General features: G+C 36.4%; 2 protein-coding genes across 4 annotated transcripts in view; both read right to left on the reverse strand.

The window, feature by feature from the left end:
• Positions 1-4,528, reverse strand: part of erbb3a (erb-b2 receptor tyrosine kinase 3a) — a 31,247-nt gene extending 26,719 nt beyond the window's left edge. For both annotated transcript variants that reach the window (XM_081380922.1, XM_081380921.1), the window contains exon 1: positions 3,926-4,528. In XM_081380922.1, the coding sequence (XP_081237048.1) occupies positions 3,926-4,019 (94 nt within the window). In that variant the 5' untranslated portion in view covers positions 4,020-4,528. The remainder of the gene's footprint in view (positions 1-3,925) is intronic.
• Positions 4,529-10,362: 5,834 nt separating this feature from the next.
• arf3b (ADP-ribosylation factor 3b) lies at positions 10,363-13,336 on the reverse strand (the record flags this gene model as incomplete). 2 transcript variants are annotated; one of them, XM_081381414.1, is made up of 4 exons in its annotated part: positions 10,363-10,524; positions 11,510-11,634; positions 11,738-11,848; positions 13,189-13,336. In XM_081381414.1, the coding sequence occupies 4 exons, from the start codon at positions 13,334-13,336 to the stop codon at positions 10,363-10,365; spliced, it is 546 nt and encodes a 181-aa protein (XP_081237540.1). The 2 variants fall into 2 exon arrangements, with proteins under 2 accessions (XP_081237540.1, XP_081237541.1); XM_081381415.1 differs by lacking the exon at positions 11,738-11,848.
• Between the last annotated feature and the right edge of the window lie 5,190 nt (positions 13,337-18,526).

Here is an 18,526-nt window from a genome sequence, read left to right on the forward strand (position 1 = left end):
AGAAAACGCTGTTGAAAGTAGATCGGACCGAGCTCCAAAACACCCTTGTAGCCAATCAGCAGTAAGGGGCGTATGCACTCATGATGGGGGAAGGGGCCTGTGTTGCATATGTTCGTGAACTTACGGGGAAGGTATGGAAGCTTGTTTCCGCCACAGAATAAAACATTTTAAAAGATAATTGTGACTTTTTATCTCACAATTGCAAGTTTAATCTCGCAATTCTGAGAAATAAAATCAGAATTGCGAGATTTAAAGTCAGAATTGCGTGAAATAAAGTCGCATTTGCATCTTATAAAGTCAGAATTCTGACTTTTTTTCTCGCAATTGCGACTTTATATCACGCAATTCTGACTTTATAACACATAATTGCGAGTTTATATCTCGCAATTCTGACATCTTTTCTCAGAATTGTGAGATATAAAGTCCAATTCAAAGGGGGGAAAAAGACTGACTTTTTTTTTTTTTACCTCAGAATAGTTTATATCTCACAATTCTGACTTTATAACATGCAATTGCGACTTTATATCATGCAATTCTGACTTTATAACACGCAATTGCGACTTTATTTCACGCAATTCTGTCTTTATATCTCGCAATTCTGACTTTATAACACGCAATTGCGACTTTATTTCACGCAATTCTGACTTTATATCTCGCAATTCTGACTTTATAACAAGCAATTGCGACTTTATTTCACGCAATTCTGACTTTATATCTCACAATTCTGACTTTATATCATGCAATTCTGACTTTATAACACCCAATTGCGACTTTATTTCACACAATTCTGACTTTATATCTCGCAATTCTGACTTTATAACACGCAATTGCGACTTTATTTCACGCAATTCTGACTTTATATCTCGCAATTCTGACTTTATAACACGCAATTGCGACTTTATTTCACGCAATTCTGACTTTATATCTCACAATTCTGAGAAATAAAGTCAGAATTGTGAGATGTAAACTCGCAATTGTGAGATAAAAAGTCGCAATTATCTTTTAAAATGTTTTATTCTGTGGCGGAAACAAGCTTCCATAGGAAGGACATCAAGATAGGGGTGTGATCCATTTGTGTAGGGGCGCGTTTGTTTTTGGTGATTTCAAATATCACCAATATCACCTTTAAAGGTTCAATATGTAACAGAGGTCAGCTAAAGAGTTGGCTGGACAGGTAAACTTCACTCCCCTGACCACGAATCCTGCTCGTCGCTGTACGAGTAGGCCCATTTACAAATAGGCTTCACATAAAGATTGAAGTTTTTTTTTAAAACATTGGGCCTAACTGTTTGCTGTTCACTCAAATGATTCTTTGACGTAATCCAAGAGTATTTCCATAAATGAATGTTCAATGAATGCAGAGGCGATGGCAGAAACAGAGAGGCTACACACACGCGCTTGTGAATCTATTCAACACTCATGGAGGAGCGGCCTTTAGTATGCGTGTGGGAGCCTTTAACAAACGCTGTTCTACTCATATTGACGTCTGCAAACTCTACTCAGAACACTTAACAACAATGCCAAAAGGTTGACAACTGCCGTGATCTTCATGGGACATTTTAAATATGTCTGTTTGTAACATTCAAGTGTACTGGTCATCTGAAAAGTATGAAGTCAGATAGGGCAGTGTTGAATAAAATAATGCATGAAGTGTACGGCTGGTGCAAGTGTTCCTGAATACGTTCTTTCAAACACGTTTCGCAGAGAAACCGAGCATAGAATGATATTCAGTATATGTTTTGTTCGTCCCTTCTGCAGCAGTTCATTATGACATAACATGACAATGGAAGTCTGTCACCATGAATACTATTCATGTACATAGTACATTCAGTACTGCAGAACAGCTTGAAACATTCACATAACATTTGTGCAGTTCAATATGATACTGTCAAACATTAGAGTGCCATGCAGAGAAATTACGAGTGTTATTCATATGAAGATGAAATTCTACAATGACTGCAGAAGTAACAGTTAAAAACATTTAAAGTGATAGTTCACCTAGAAATGAAAATTCTGTCATTATTTAAGGTTGTAATATACACTATACGTGACTTTTGCACACATTTCCCCTGATTTTTGCAGAAAATTAGAGCCAGTCTGCAGATTTTGGGCATTTGGAGTTGACAGATTTCACAGAAAATCATGTGGCCACAAATTCTGCTTTGATTCCATCCGGATATCAAACATGTTTGATATTTTGAGATGATATTAAAACGTATTGTTTTCATCTGTCATGCGTCTTCTTCTTCCTTCTGCTCATATTTTAAAGGTTGTGTGTGTAGTGAGTGTGTAGCGTATTCCAACCTTTCCTCTTCCTCATGACGTTTCAAACAACAAAGGAAAGAAAAGCAAAGCTACAGTTGTTATTGACTGATAATCATCACCTCTACTGAGTCATCGGAACATTGTCACATTTCTCTCAAGAACACAACAAGAAGAGCTAGGATGGAAATGGCAAGATTTTCTCCAAAAAACAATTTTGATCAGTATGCTTCAGTAAAAATAAAGGTTCCAAAAGGGGGATTTTGCAACAATGCCATAGAAGAACAATTTTTGGTTCAACAAAGAACAAATAAACAGTTCTTAAAAGAACCTTTTTGTCCTTAGAATAAAGAATATTTTAAGATTTTAAAGAACATTTTTCCACACACAAAAAAACACTTTTGGTGTTAAATGGATGTAAAGGTTCTTCAAGGAACCATTGAAGCTAAGGTCCTTTACTCTGAGTGGACTTGGAATAATGCATTAGATCTATAATTTTATGGCGTTTTTGTGTTCCTTTTGAATCCTTGACAACCCAAGTAAACACTTGCATGTAATTGCATGGATGAAAAGCACATTATTTAAAAAAAATTACAAAATTACAGTCAAATGAGATTGATCTGAGCGATGACGTGTAATTTTGTGACTCTATCCAGTAGTTTCACCTGTTTCCAGTGAGTTCCCCTGGACTATACACCTGTTGTTGTTCATGCCATTGTGCTCCACCCTTTCAACACTACTGCAGAGGCCAAAGACCAACAAGTGCATCAAATCATATCTCACTTTATCTGTGTGTGAGCCAAAACAGATTGTTTTCCTTGTGTTGTGTTGTGTATTGTATTTTCTTCTTGGATACTTCCTGTATCAGATAATTCCTCGTTAGTAAAATGAGCTTATGTGCACATGCACATAATCTACAACATATTTAACCATGAATGTAACCAAATATTTTATATCAAACAATAAAACATATTGATCGACCACTATATTGGACACTGAGGTGCTCTTATTGAATAGAGGCATTACATTTCAACAAAACCTACAACTATAAAAATGTGCAAAATTAAATAAAATAAAAAATGTTATGAGATTCAAAAGACGAGAAGCAGTGAAACACAGTTGGCATCGCAAGTTTAAACTCCTCTGTGATTCTCTCCTTTTAGAGGACAGCCGTTGAGTCAGGAAACAGGTTTAACAAAATCTTCAGGTTGAGTCACTTGTTATTTGAACTGAGCACTGATTTAGTACAGGAAAAAATCTCTCCTTTTACACTCCTAGTCTAAGACAAACATATCTCGCTTAAGACACAATGGTGCAGAAACAGGTTTTCTGAATGCATTACTGACAGCAACATCACTATTTTGGGTTATTTAATTAGGCAAAGTGCAAGCACATTTGGATTTAAAAACACATTTGTGGAGCTGTTTGTGAATTTACCTTTTTAAATTAGATAACACAATATATTTATATGCAGATTACACTTTATTATTAAATTACACTTAATTATATTTGCATGAAATGTATGCAGCTTGGACACATAATGTAAAGTATCATTCTAAGTGGAAAATATGAAGATAATGCAAGATTCAAATGTTGTTTTAACGTACTGCTCTATTCACAGACAGGTGCATCATTCATGAGTGTAAGGTAAAAACAGATTTACCTTCAGGTTTCCCGTCCTGCGTCTGAGCGCGCGCAGGTGAACGGAGCGCGAGACACAGCGCGAGCATCTGCAGTGCATTCATCTTCATTTTCATTCTCAGAATATTCCCAATGTGAAGTCAGTCCGTCAGGATGAACAGTCAGTTACATATCCATGGCGAAAGAAGCGTGGGAGAAATGATGCTCCCTTCACTTCGGCTTGTCCGAGTCTGACAGAAATTCTCATCAAAAAATATCAAGTAGTCCGTTTCCGTCGGTTACGAAAAAGTTTATAGACTGGTAAATCCTTCAGTAGCCTATACGTCAGGTAAAAACAAATAGTTTGACTGAAACAAAAATGATAATACAATCAAAATGTTGGGGGGAAAGCGACCAGAAATACGGGACAGGTTAAATGGTTCGTAAACAAACACTCGCGCACGCATGAATGTTGTCTCGAGGTTTGTTACCTGTTTACGAGGACAGGTGAACGATGCTAAACGCTGATTGGCTGTGACGTTGACCGTGTAATTCCAAAGCCCGTGCATCGATTTATCTCAAACATGTAAACAAGTCATTAAGCCTTCATAGTGAACTCTTGACCACTATAAACAGGCAGTGTTCTACATTTCCCTCAGTAACCGACAGTCCTCACAGCCTACACTGAAAGCACCGACGAGATTGTGATGCATGTGCCATGAATCTGCGCGCGCTCTCTCTCTCTCTCTCTCTCTCTCTCTCTCTCTCTCTCTCTCTCTCTCTCTCTCTCTCTCTCTCTGAACAAACACACATATACACACATCTGGCCTTTGCTGTATCGATAATAATGTAATCTTTGAGTGAGGGGTCTCATTGTGTGCAAGTCAAGGGTGGCATTGTGTCCCGGTATCGTCCACTAGTTTATCACTGTTTCTTTGATGGCTCTGGACTCACAGTCTCACAAAGGCAACTTTGTCCCTCAGTTCAGATGGCTCTAGAACTCTGAGACAAGAAAGTGTTTGAGTTTAGGGCACACATCATGTTCAGATACAAAAAAATTACTGCCAAAATAATACATTACATTTTTTTTATTGTAATTCTTTCAATTAAAAATAGTTCAACAGCAAATCCTACATTTTTAGTTTAAAGTTCATATCACTCTCAGAAAAATAATAATAATAATTAAATTAATTCTCACATTAATTCAATAACTGACAAAATAAAATGAAAAATAGGTAACACTTTATTTTACAGTGTCCTTGTTACAGGCACATGTAACCCTCAACCAAACCCTAGTAAGCACATGCTGTTAATTAATTTTACTCAATAAAAAGAAAAGTACTTAAATATATAATTACACTGTAACAATGACACCTTAAAATAAAGTCTAACCAAAAATACATAGTATATTTATTTTTGGCATTTTAATGTCTTTTTTTTTGTAATGTAGGCTAGTCATTGTAATTTCTAAAAATGTAATTGTCGCAACATTTTTGAGCACTCATCGCATAGTGTGCCTCACAACAATGCATTTAATTATAATCCTGTGAATTATATTAAATCATTTATTTCTACATGCCCCAAGACATAAAAAACATACAAAAAAAAACAACATGATTTTGAGTATGTTTTTCTGTTCATACAATGTGTTCACTGGTACATTTCCAACAATTATCTTTCCTCTTGTTCTCTGTTCAAACAGCATTTGAGTGTGGCAGTCACAGTTGGAAAACAGGTTTTAAAGACCAGCTCTTCCGGCACTACCGGTCTGTATGAGGCACTGATTGAACAAACAAGTACACAGACAAAACAGACAGACAGAGAGGAAGACATTCTTGCACAACAAGCCCTAGTGAATACTTCTATAGCCTATGTTCTTATGTATCACTTTTTTTCAGAGGCATGCACTGCATAAACAAGGCTTTTTTATGGTTTTGGAGCACATTCCTTGTTCGTTAATATCTCACCAGCAAAAAGCATTATGGGCCAGGACACACCCTGATTCATTGAGCTCTCTCACACTCTTTCTGGTCTGAACAGATTGTGGGTTTGTATATTTATATTTTGCACTGCTGCCGGATATATGAATATTATACATTAGCGAAGACACAGACTATTTAAGCACATATGCGATGATGAGAATATGCATTTGAGATTCTTCCTTTCCCGAACTGAAAAGTGTCTGAAACTGTGTGTGTTCTCATAATAGTTCTGCCCTCTTCTGGCTGACATACGGGACTGCAGTGCAGAAAGACACCAGGAATCCAGCACAGACATTTCAAGGCTTTGCGAGACATTTGCAATAAATAAGGGTGAGTTCGTCCAAAAAATGTAATTCTGCCATTAATTACTCACCCTTATGTCATTCCATACCCGTAAGACATTCGTTCATCTTCGAAACACAAATGAAGAGCATTTAATGAAATATGAGATTTCTGTCCCTCCATTGACAGCTACACAACTTTAAAGCTTCAAAAAGTTCAGAATGAGATTGAAAACTAATCCATATGAATCGAGCAGTTTAGTCCAAATTTTCTGAAGAGACTCGATTGCTTTATATGGTGAACAGATTGAATTTAGATGAATTTAGATCAACAGCGAACAGAAACTGAACTGTACATACTTGATGAGTGAGAACAAAACCTCATTGGTTCATGCAGAAGCTCAAACACGCTGCGTAACAAGAGAATGAACCTCATTGGTTCTCGCACGTCAAGCAAACATGCTTAAGCTTCCATTAACCACAACTGATGTGAGAGTTGATTAATGTTTATATGTGAATAAAAACCTAAATTCAATCTTTTCATCATATAAAGTGATATTAAAATATCTTACTGTACTCACCCACCCTCAAGACCTTCGTTCATCTTCAAAAAACAAATGATGAGAGGATTTTCAACAAACCATCAAAAACTGTAGTTTAAATCTAGGATTAGACTTGATCCATTTCTGGCACCAGTTCACTATGAGACATTACACATATACAATATCATGAAGTCATTAGGCTTTACTAAAGCATTTTCCAGACCAGGAGGGATAGGTTTATTAAACAATGCAACAGAATCCACTATAATATTCCAGCAGGGGTGCATCCATTATATACGATTTATTTATTATTATGTGTGTTATTTGTATATTGGACACAAATGTTGCTCATAAGATAGCTGCAAGTAGCATTAAAAATGTAAAATAGAACAAATATAAATTAGAAAAGAAACAGCAAAGTATACGGTCATTTCCATGTTTTTATTTGAGTGTAGTGTTACAGTCAAAGGATCAGAGGGAGAGAAAGATTTTGGTGTCTACATCATAATAATCAACAATAGTCATTTTTAAATCTACCGTAACAGATAATTACACGTTTCATCCATGATTTCTAAGAGTTCTATTTATTTATTTATTATTCATTGAGAAATAGTTTTCTCCCTTCATCGATTATGTTCACTGACACCGTAAGCCATCAAAAATATAAAATAAAAAAAATCAAGAAAGAAAATGCATAAGCACACAGAGGTAAAAACACATTCACCAAAACACTCACCAAAATAAATACATAAATAAATATATAATGTTGAAGAAGATAAAATCTTTAAACCCTAGCTACTCAATAAGCACAAAAACGGTTTAATGCAAAGAACAAATGCTTTGAAATCAAGCAAACAATATATTTGAGATGTTTTAACCCCTTTTGTTTCCAGATCAACTAAAAACTAAACAAGTAAACTCAGTGACCCAATAACTTAGTTAATAAATAACCATGTGAAAACACTTTAGTAAGAAGATAAGGCCACGAAACTTAACAGACTGGACGATTCACACTGCAGACTTGTGTAGAAATGGCCTTGCAGACAGTTTGTTGTTTGCATTCGATGCTAATACTACTGAAATGTAGGGTGTTAAGCTAGCTATGCTTATGTTCCATAGTCAAACTGAATCATTTGAGCTGAAGTGTCTTGTTAAATAGCACAATTGTTTAGGTAACTCTCCCATTCCTGCATCACCCACACGCTACACCACGCAAGACTCTTTTCCAACCATGTCCTAGATTGAAAATACTTGCCTTTTTAAAATGTGCATGATGATGATGATGATATAACTTCATTTCCTCTTGTGTGCCATTATGTTCATTCACAAATCCCCTTTTTTTTGTCTCACAAAGGATATAAAGGATGTAGACAAATGGGAACTTGTTTTTTAACTCTCATGATGCATGCAGATGTTGACTTAATATGTTATAGTTTTTAGTTGAAGTCTAAAAAGCTGATTTTACTGGTTCACAACAGTGGTAAGAGTCATAATAATTGGTTTTAGTGTACATGAAGTGGGAAAATGCCACAAATGTGTTGCCTGGAATAATATGCAAACTAATAGCGATGCTATTCCCAGAAATGAATACAATTTCAAACAGGTTGTTTTGCTATTAGATTTGTGTTAAGGATGGATTAACAAATACGCAATGCAGGATAAGTAGTTTTGTTGTTTGTTGCATTTACACTGGCTAGTATGGTAATACACTGTAGTGATTTTCCATTTGTCCATAGATTATGTTAGAACTAATCTAAACATCACTAGTATCTGTGATGTTTGCTATAATATGTTATACACAAAACAAAATACAAAATAAATATTTATATATATATACACATCTATATATTTTTCGTTTCTGAACTATACTAATAAAAAAACATCATGGATAAAGCCCAAATGTGTCAGCCTAAGAGCACTGATTCAACAAAATTCACATTCATTGGGGGTGATATGTTAGTCTGAACCCACAAAACACATTATGCGCATGAAACAAGCAATCTAACACAGAAGGAGATGCGATATTATGCAGTTTGCCGCAGACCACTGACATACCAAGGTTTGTGTACGTGTTTGTGCTTTTTTATGCTGTTTGCTAATATGATTCAAATAGTCAAAGTGCAAAAGCAAAAATGTTTAGTGTCATCTTTACAATCTATTCATCATGTCAGTGGCAAATTAGTACTAGCAGCTATGTTAAACAGCATTTCACTATCTATCTATCTATCTATCTATCTATCTATCTATCTATCTATCTATCTATCTATCTATCTATCTATCTATCTATCTATCTATCTATCTATCTATCTATCTATCTATCTATCTATCTATCTATCTATCTATCTATTGGACTAACAGAACAGCATGCATGCCATGCAGACAATGCTAGTGATTATTACGACACAATACCGTTTTACCCATGCAACAATTAGCCAAGTCAATTCTTCAGTACAACAAAGTGAAGGTGGGGGGGGGGGGGGCGTTTGACTGAAAAAAGCTTTATTTACAGCTTTACTCGAATGTGTTCGTTTATGATGGACTACTCAAAAGCAAAATGTTTGACTCATAATTTAGGCGAGGAAAGTTTGCAGAAACACAGACTCTACATTCGATCTATAGACCTTATGCGCCAGAGAAACGAGGGCGCAGCCATCCTTATGATATTGTCTTTGAACTTCCGTTTTTGCGGTCACTCTGTATATTTCTATGGCATTGCTGTCCAGGAGTAATTAGCTTTTGAAGTGGATTTACTTAATGTAAAGTTAACGAAAGTTATCATGAGGATTGTAATGTTTAAAGCAGATGTCTTTACAGTAGACTGGCAAGATTTTAAAACGAGCCGTTCATTCATAAATACGCAAGTTCGCTGTGAAAATACAGACCGGAAGACAAAAGACAACGAGCGCAGCGCTGAAAAGGGGCGGGGCTACATAAGGTCTATAGCATCCAATCACTGTGTCCATTCTAGTACAGCAACAAAGCAGCATGCAACACCAACCAACCAGCTCTGTGTGACTAAACACACACACATGCAGATCTAACCTCTACTACACCACAACGCTTAACACACGACACAGAGAGAAAGAGCCATGCAAAACACAGGGTATCTAACGCAATCACGGACAGCGGGGCTCGTAGACTGTGGGTATTGTGTGTGCGTGAGGAGGCAAGCTGCATCATAATCGCATCTACTGAACAGCAACAGAGCTTTTCGACAATACCAGGAAATACAGAAGCATATTACATAATACATGAGCATGCTCAGACCCATAGCTAACTATCTTTTTCATGGCAGTCAAGGACAACACTGACCACTGATTGTAAACATGGAAAGATTGAGAGTGAGAGTGGGAGAGGCGGAGATGAAATCGACCAAACGTTGATGCTATATACCGACACTGTACTGACCGGCGTTCATCATACAGTGAAAATGGAAAGTCAACAGAGAAAATGAGATGCCTGTTGATCTGCAAGTGTGCGTAGTGAATGCATGTGCGTACAGATGATTTATACAGAGCATAGAAGGCTCTATAAACCACATACTGTATATGCCATTATACAACAAAAATAAAGTAAATTAAACAATGACAAATCAAACATAACAATTCCAAAGGCCAAATTAGTCCCACCCCCTTCCCAAAGAGAGAAACGGCCACAGAATGAAAATCCCGCCCCTCACTTCTTATTCTTGAGCTGATTGGCGAGCCAGTCGAGCCCTTCGTACAGACCGTCTCCGCTGGTCGCACAGGTCGCTTGTATATACCAGTTGCGGTGGCGGAGTGAGTGGAGGCCGAGTTTATCTGTGATCTCAGCTGCATTCATGGCGTTTGGCAGATCCTGTAGTCAAAACAGTCAGGAAAATACGATGACGAGTAAATGCTTTTAAACAGAACCATAGATTTTTATTCTGAAATAAGCACACAATTTAGCAGCAGAATTATGGACAACAGAATATGATTCATTGAAATATAAACATGTACAAAAAGTTTGGGGCTGGTAAGATTTTGGCTGGTAAGAACCACAATTTAAAGGGGCTGTATGTAAGAATATAATATTAATATTAATAATCACTTTGCCAATATGTGAACAGCTTGTAACAAAACTTTTAAAAAACGAGACCTTCCACGACTTCCTAGGTTCTCTATGAGAGCCTGTAGACTGATTTTTATATGAAGGACTTGGGAAGGACGTGTGCTTATTCAATGTCACACGAGACAATGTTTATGTTCAGGATAATGCCGAAAGAGCTACTCTGTACTGCCAATGTACTGACATATGTACTGACAATGTGTCATGCAAAAAAAGGGCGTAAAAATTTGTAAAAAATTAAAAAAATTACATGGCGGAATTTGCAAGCGGAAAAACTGAACGCTTCTCTAGCGAGGAGACGGATCTGCTCATGCGCGAGGTTAAAGTGCGCAGACAGATCTATTTCAGTCTATTTCAGTTGCCTCAAAATAGCAATGCGCCAACATTTTCAGACCAGCACACCCATGGGCGCACAATTGGGCGCAAATGCATTTGCTATTCAAACAACGTGGCACAGGACGTAAAAATGATAACTGCGTCAGGCTGAAACTAGTAAAAAACACTTGCGTCGCGCCCGGTGCCGCATTACGCCAGGTGTATGATAAGGCCCATAGTCTCTTGTGCGTTATGTGTGCACAAATACGAGCAAGAGCAATAAGTTGCTGGCTGTAGTTCACTTAACGACCACTGGTGTCACTAATAACAAGGGTTTCTGAATTCTACAAATAGCCCCTTTAAAAACTCCAGCTGTAAATATGTCAAGAATATGTCACTTGAAGATGAGGTGTAGTACCTGTTTGTTTGCAAAGACAAGAAGAACAGCATCACGCAATTCGTCTTCTGCGAGCATCCTCATTAACTCCTCCCGCGCTTCGTTCACTCTCTCCCGATCGTTACTGTCAACCACGAAAATAAGACCTACGATGAGAAAAAACAGCAGAGATGAATACAGAGCAACATTAACACAACACGAAAGCATACACAGTTGAGAATGTTGAAGTTGAGTGTATGTGTAACTCACCCTGTGTATTTTGAAAGTAGTGTCTCCAGAGTGGTCTGATTTTATCCTGACCACCAACATCCCACACAGTGAAGCTGATGTTCTTGTACTCCACTGTCTCCACATTAAAGCCTAACACAAACATTGTGTGACCAGAATCACAACATCATTTTACTATTTCAGATGGTACAATTCAATTACAGTGCATTCAACAACTGTACAAATATAATTGCTCTAGATGCATGTAGTGGACACCAGGCAAATTTAACAATTTCATTTCTTAAAGGGATAGTTCACCCAGAAATGAAAATTCTGTCATCATTTACTCACCCTCAGGTTGTTCCAAACTTGTATGAATTTCTTTCTTCTGCTGAACACAACAGAAGATATTTTGAAGAATATGTTTAACCAAACATTTGATAGGCCCCATTGACTTCCATAGTATTTTTTTCCTACTATGGGGTCTATCAACTGTCCATTGAAGGTTAGTAAATGATGACAGAAGGTCATATAGGAAGCATTTTTATATGCCAGTAGTAATAGAGTGCAACATTCGGGTTCTCAAAGTAAAAACTCTCCATAGATAAATTGATTTTAATGATAAACCTTTAAAGACAGACCTACTGTGAGCTATGAGGTTGTTAAGCGACGGTATTTTTAAATTGTGTTTAACAGCTGAATTTGTGGTAAAAAAAAAAAAAACTACATTACCCATGATGCTGTGCAGAAAATTCTAACAATCAGAGAGTTGAAACAATCAAAACGAGCCAAAAAAAGCTCTTTAGTTCCCATGAAAGTCCTTCTCAAAATACATATATCTGCATATTTTGCAATAAACTTAAAATAGATTGTTAATATATATAAAATCAACATTTTAAATGAGCAGTTTTATATTTCTCTATCGTTTTTAATTTGATTATGCTGTTTCGCAAAGCTTCATGGAATTGTAGTTCTTTCCCTCACTAAAAAGCCGTTAAGTGCACAGTCTTGTATTTTTGTCAGATTTTCAAATACTTTTTTGCCTTAAATCAATGTTACGATTCACCTCGTAGCTGTTTGGTTTGGTTCATGGCTTATAGCGCTTACAGACTTTTTTAAAATCCTATGGGAGAAATTAATGGAAAAAATACTTCCAGAACCAGCGGCACTGAAAAAGTGGACAGGCACTAATGCACATAGAAGCAATAAAATATTCAGCTATATGGAAGCTAACAGCTTCAGTGCAACAGGTTTACACAAAATTCAGGACTAAAGAATCTTCTCCTTTTAATTTCATGAGAATTTTTTTATTTAATTGGCCTCATCCCACAAAAAGAGAAATATACTTTTATTTATGATGAAACACTTATAAATTTGTTTACATTGTGTTTGAAATGACCATGAATTCTGTCTGCGGATGTACAGATACCTATTTAAACAGTATTGTAACAAAGTCTACAAAACAATCAAATGAAGTAAGAGCATGATTTTACCAATGGTTGGGATGGTGGTGACGATCTCTCCCAGCTTCAGTTTGTAAAGGATGGTGGTTTTACCAGCAGCATCTAATCCAACCATCAGAATTCTCATCTCTTTCTTCCCTATCAGACTCTTCAGCAGATTGCCAAAAATATTCCCCATGATTCAATGTTTTGCTTCGTCCCGCCAATCACAATCCAGAAATCTGTGAGTCCTTTTGTAGAACAATCCACTGAGGTAAAAGACTGAAATCCTTGAGAAATAATGCTCACAGGAGAAATAATAATCTGGAGTCCTGCAAAGGGGGAAAAAAAAGAAAATCAATGTGGATGACATGTACTTGGTTGTCAATGAAAATAATATTTGTTATGTTAATTTATTAATTTTGTATATTAAAATATGAAAATCTATAAATCGAAGTTAGGGTTAGGTTAATATTTCACAATTGTACTGTTTCACTGTATTTTATCAAATAAACAGCACATATATATATTGAAAATGTATTTAACATTTTAACTCTCTCTCTCTATATATATATATACAAAGTTATATACTGTGTATATATAGTTATTTTAAATTGTAATAATATTACACTATAGTACTGATTTTTTTTCTTTTTTACTTTCTTTTTTATCAAATAAATGTAGTGTGTGTGGTTCAGGATATGTCCCCACAAGGATGGCAATACTTTTGGACATTTTTGGTCACCATGAGGAAAACAGCTTATAAATCATAGTAAGTGATGCTTTTTGAAAATGTAAAAATGCAGAAAGTTTTCTGTGATGGGTAGGATTAGGTTTAGTGTAAGGGGATAGAATTTACAATTTGTAAAGTATAAAAATCATTATATCTATAGAAAGTCCCCATAAAACATGGTAACCCATCATAAGTATACAGTATGTGTGTGTGTGTTTGTGAGAGTGAGTGAGTGAGACAGAGATAGAGATCAGCATGGAAAAAAGCAACTTGGAAATTTAAAACTGATTCCAGTGGAAAAGGGGTTTCAGTTTAAAGCAAATCATCTTCATTAGATATTATTAAATTCGACTGAATGAATTTGGCATGTGAATGGTGAACTGTGTAATCTGAATGTTTCAGACAAGCATTCTTTTACCCACTGTAATCGTGCAACTGATTATCAGAGAGGCGTTTGTAAGTTGAAATGAAAAATACACTTCTCAAAATTCTGAGGGGGCGGGTTAAATGAGCATAATGCTTCTGGATGTGTATTTACATTTCTTATTTTCACTAGTATGTGCTTCATGTGCAGAAGCTACAAGAATGTTAACAACCACAGTACACACACGGACTGAACTGAAGAAACTACGATCCTGCCATGTCTTCAGGCTGTATAGCAATCTGTTCATCCCTCTCATATCCCTCCATCACACAAACCCCCTGAACATTCCCAGATGGAGTTATCCAAGATGTAGAACACATTTTCTGACAACCATTTTGTCCTAATTCATGATGTCAAAGTATAACATATAAGATTGCGAGTCAAATGTCCAATTACACAAATGTGTTATTTTTTTTGTTTTGGTTTCAAACAACTAGTTTTAATCGCTTTTAACTTGAGTTTTTTTTTTTTTGCCCTCCAAACTAAAATACCAATCACCTTATTCTTGCAATAACTGTGGGGTAAACAAATCAAGGCAAAACCCAATAAAACCACATTGACACAAGAGTCAGCTATAATGATGGTAGATTTGAACCCAAATATTGGACTGTGTACTGTGGACATGATCGGTGTGTTCTCAAATGTTTTAAATTTTGTAATTTTCTAAAATCAGATTTTACATATGAGTTGTTTCATGACTTTTTTTGTGTTGCAAACATTTCAGCTTGCTCAAAAACCTATAATAGGCTGTTTAATAGCATGTTCATATTGTGACAGCTTATAATGTCACAGTCGAAATGTTCACCCTTTGTAGCAAATACTGTAAGGTACGTGCCTAAAGAAACTGACTTTAAAAAATAAACCTATCCCGAGTAGGCTAATATTAACAATTAACTACATAAATGGTTTCCCCTACATAAAATCAAGACAAAAAGTTAAGGTGCATAACCAGCAATAAACTGTACTTGATGCACATGCAAATTTGTCCATTAAGACAGCAATAATCTCTCATTACTGTCTTAATGAACACATTTGCATGTGCTTCAAGTACACTTTATTTCTGGTTATGCACCTTTACTTAACCTTTTGTCTTGATTTTAGACAGGTTATTAGGTTATAATTAATATATATATATATATATATATATGAAATATATATATTCCTGTGTTATATTATGTCCTCAGTAGAGGACACCAGGACCCATTTATTAAAAAAATTAAAAGACACGAAAGAATAAGGCAAAACCAATGTTTTTTTTTTTTTAATTCATCAGTCAATTTTTAGGCTTCAAGCTTTTTTTATCCAAACTTTGTATAAAGATGATTCTCAACTATGCTATCAAATATATAACATAATGATTTAATATACCATTTTAATTTATGCAATATGCATATAAACATGGCCATAAATGCCATTCCCATTCCATGCAATGCATCAATACACTGTATCTAATTTGCATATTAATATGTTCTTCTGGCAACATAATGAAAAAATACATGTAACAATGTGAGTAATAACTGGGAATATTTTCATAAGAATATCTCATATTTAATGGGAATATCGATATATAATTATTTCTTTCCCTATTCACATGTTGTGCCTCCAAAATGCCTGATATGCAATGCTGTAAGTCCTGCTGTCTGATATATGAAATCGATGCCCTGTTTCAAAACAGAAAGTCATATTCTGATTTGAAACCCCATAACATTTTCCTGAGATGCTGATTTCTGACAAACAATTTGAAAATTAGTCAGATTTAAATTATACTTACAAAATTTGATCATATTTCCATAAGAGTGCTAAATGTGATCCTTCATTACTTTTTAAAGACCAAGAAGAGGGAGCTGTCATGGTTACACCAAACATTTTCCAGCTGGAAACCCCCCCACCTCCCACCTAAACCAGCATAGGTTGGTTGGCTGGTCTTAGTTGGTTAAAGCTGGAAGTAGCTGGTTAAAGCTGGACCAAGCTGGTGTTCGGCTGGTCTCCCAGCTTGAAAAGCTAAGACCAACCTGGTCAGCTACAAAAAGTGTCTAAAACCCCTCTAAATCCAGCCTGGGAGACCAGCTGCTTAGGCTGGTTTTAGCAGTTTTTTCCCCAGCAGGAAATTGGCATCTCTGCAAAGCCCTGAATGTGCTCTTTACAGGAAGTCCAGACTTAAAACTGTGACATGTATGTTGTCAGAGAAATGTGCTGAAATATAATGTCCACTGCTGGGTCTCCGGAGGAACGGAAGCTGCGGGGGTCTGACTCCGGGCGCGCTGTCCATGGTGCTGACGCCCCGACACACCGACACACACCGGGAATATTTTTACACGGGTTTTTGTAACAGACTTCTTCATTCTAAAGGCTTCCTTCGTTGTTTCTGAATGATTCGAGAAACCCGGGCTTACTCAAACCCGTGCAACGGACCCCAACAATGTATTTATGTCACGAGACAACGAAATACTACAGGGTTACTTGACGGTTGTCCACATTGTATCTAACACGGTGATCTTTAAAAACATTAACATGGCTCTCAAATAAATATTTCGAATACTGCCGGTTTGCGTATAAAGGCCTACGACCCTTTGACAATGTCGGCGTAGGATACAAAGATCGGAGCTTCTCCGTGAAGAGATGCGTTTGGCACGAAGCAGAAGGATGAAATTGTTCTTATGCAAGACCACCACAATTCATGCAAAAACAAACCCGAATCAATCACAACCCAAGCGCAACACAAGCCGTCTTAATGTCTGAAGAGGCGTAAGGCAGCACATCATGTGTGATACTGATCTTCATTCATTTGGAAAGATAGAGACGCTACGCATACGTGCCTCGCGGAAGGCCTGTCTAGGTCTCTCTATTTCCAAAAGCAATATAAGACGCGCTGCCATAGTCTACCGAAAGCACAAGCAACATTTCAACCAGTCAGAACCACTCCGAAGTGTTTCATTTTAGAGCAATCACAACAATTGTACGTATCCGGATTACCTTGCGAGATGACACCAGCCGATTTTGGACAGGGAGAGACGGAGAGAAGATCTCACGAGAGTTTACGCCGACAGCATAGGCTTCGATGGGGATTTCTCGCGATGTTTGGTTTTCGCATCTTGAGACTGATTCCAGTCAGTCAAATAAATGACATGTCAAGGAAATGCTTGAGGTGTTACAACACTCTTTCAAGCTACAAATTCACTGGAAATTCTTAACAAATATCTAGCATGTTTGTATTTCTTGGAGCCTATAAAAGATATGGGCCTGCATTTATTTTTTGAACTTCTGAAACATCAAAAAAAGAAGTGAATAAATTAGGACTATATTGTATATTTATTTACTTTTAAGTAGCCTAAATATCATCCTATCCTATTAGGTAGCTATAGCAACAGTTTATTATAAGAAGCAATAAATAAACTGAAGTTTCAAAAAAGAAGATTGTCAACCTAAAGTGAATTCAAAGAAGAAAATATTTGTACTCACAGCGGATGGTACCTTGCTTCACAGCTTATTTATGGAGATAAAGCATTGTATAGATTCAATTTACAATTTGTAAAAAAAAGAAAAAAAAGAAAAGCAATGAAAACAACTGCTACATTTTCATTTAGTTGATCTGTGTGTTCTTGAAGTCGGCAAAAAATAAGTTGTGATCGTCCTTTCTTCCCTATTTTGATGTATAATGAAACGGCTTCTTAAAGTCCCCATGAAATCAGAATTGGAGTTTTTAGGATTTTATTTTTAATATGTTAGCCTTACTGTTATCTTTAAGCTAGTGTGCACCAAAACAATGACAATAGATATAATATATAAGCATTCAAAACTTACAGTCTCTCACTTCTGCCAAATATGGATCAACGATTTTGATGACATCACTCTGCACTTCAGCTGTCCAATCAAATGCTCTCTAGAATCTAAAGCATCCCTCCTCCTACACTATAAATAGACACTGAAACTGCGTCTGAAATCGGTCACTTGTTCAAAAATGTACAGTTTTTTACATGGTGAATGGCACATAGTGCACTATAGGGGATAGGGAACGATTCAGACAGTGTAAATATGTTTTCCATTGGGGCAAATAAAGTCTGGTTTCAAGTTAGTGTCACGCGAACCGCTACAGCGCGCACACAGTCTGCTCCGGTCCAGAGACACGACAGCACAGAGCGGATCTTAAGCGCGAGTAAACATACCAGAAAATGTATCGGACCCATTTTGAATTCAGAATGCTGTATTTTAAAGTGATATGGAAATTAGAGGAG

This window comes from Scardinius erythrophthalmus (assembly GCF_964197995.2).
Source record: "Scardinius erythrophthalmus genome assembly, chromosome: 12".
Taxonomy (NCBI): domain Eukaryota; kingdom Metazoa; phylum Chordata; class Actinopteri; order Cypriniformes; family Leuciscidae; genus Scardinius; species Scardinius erythrophthalmus.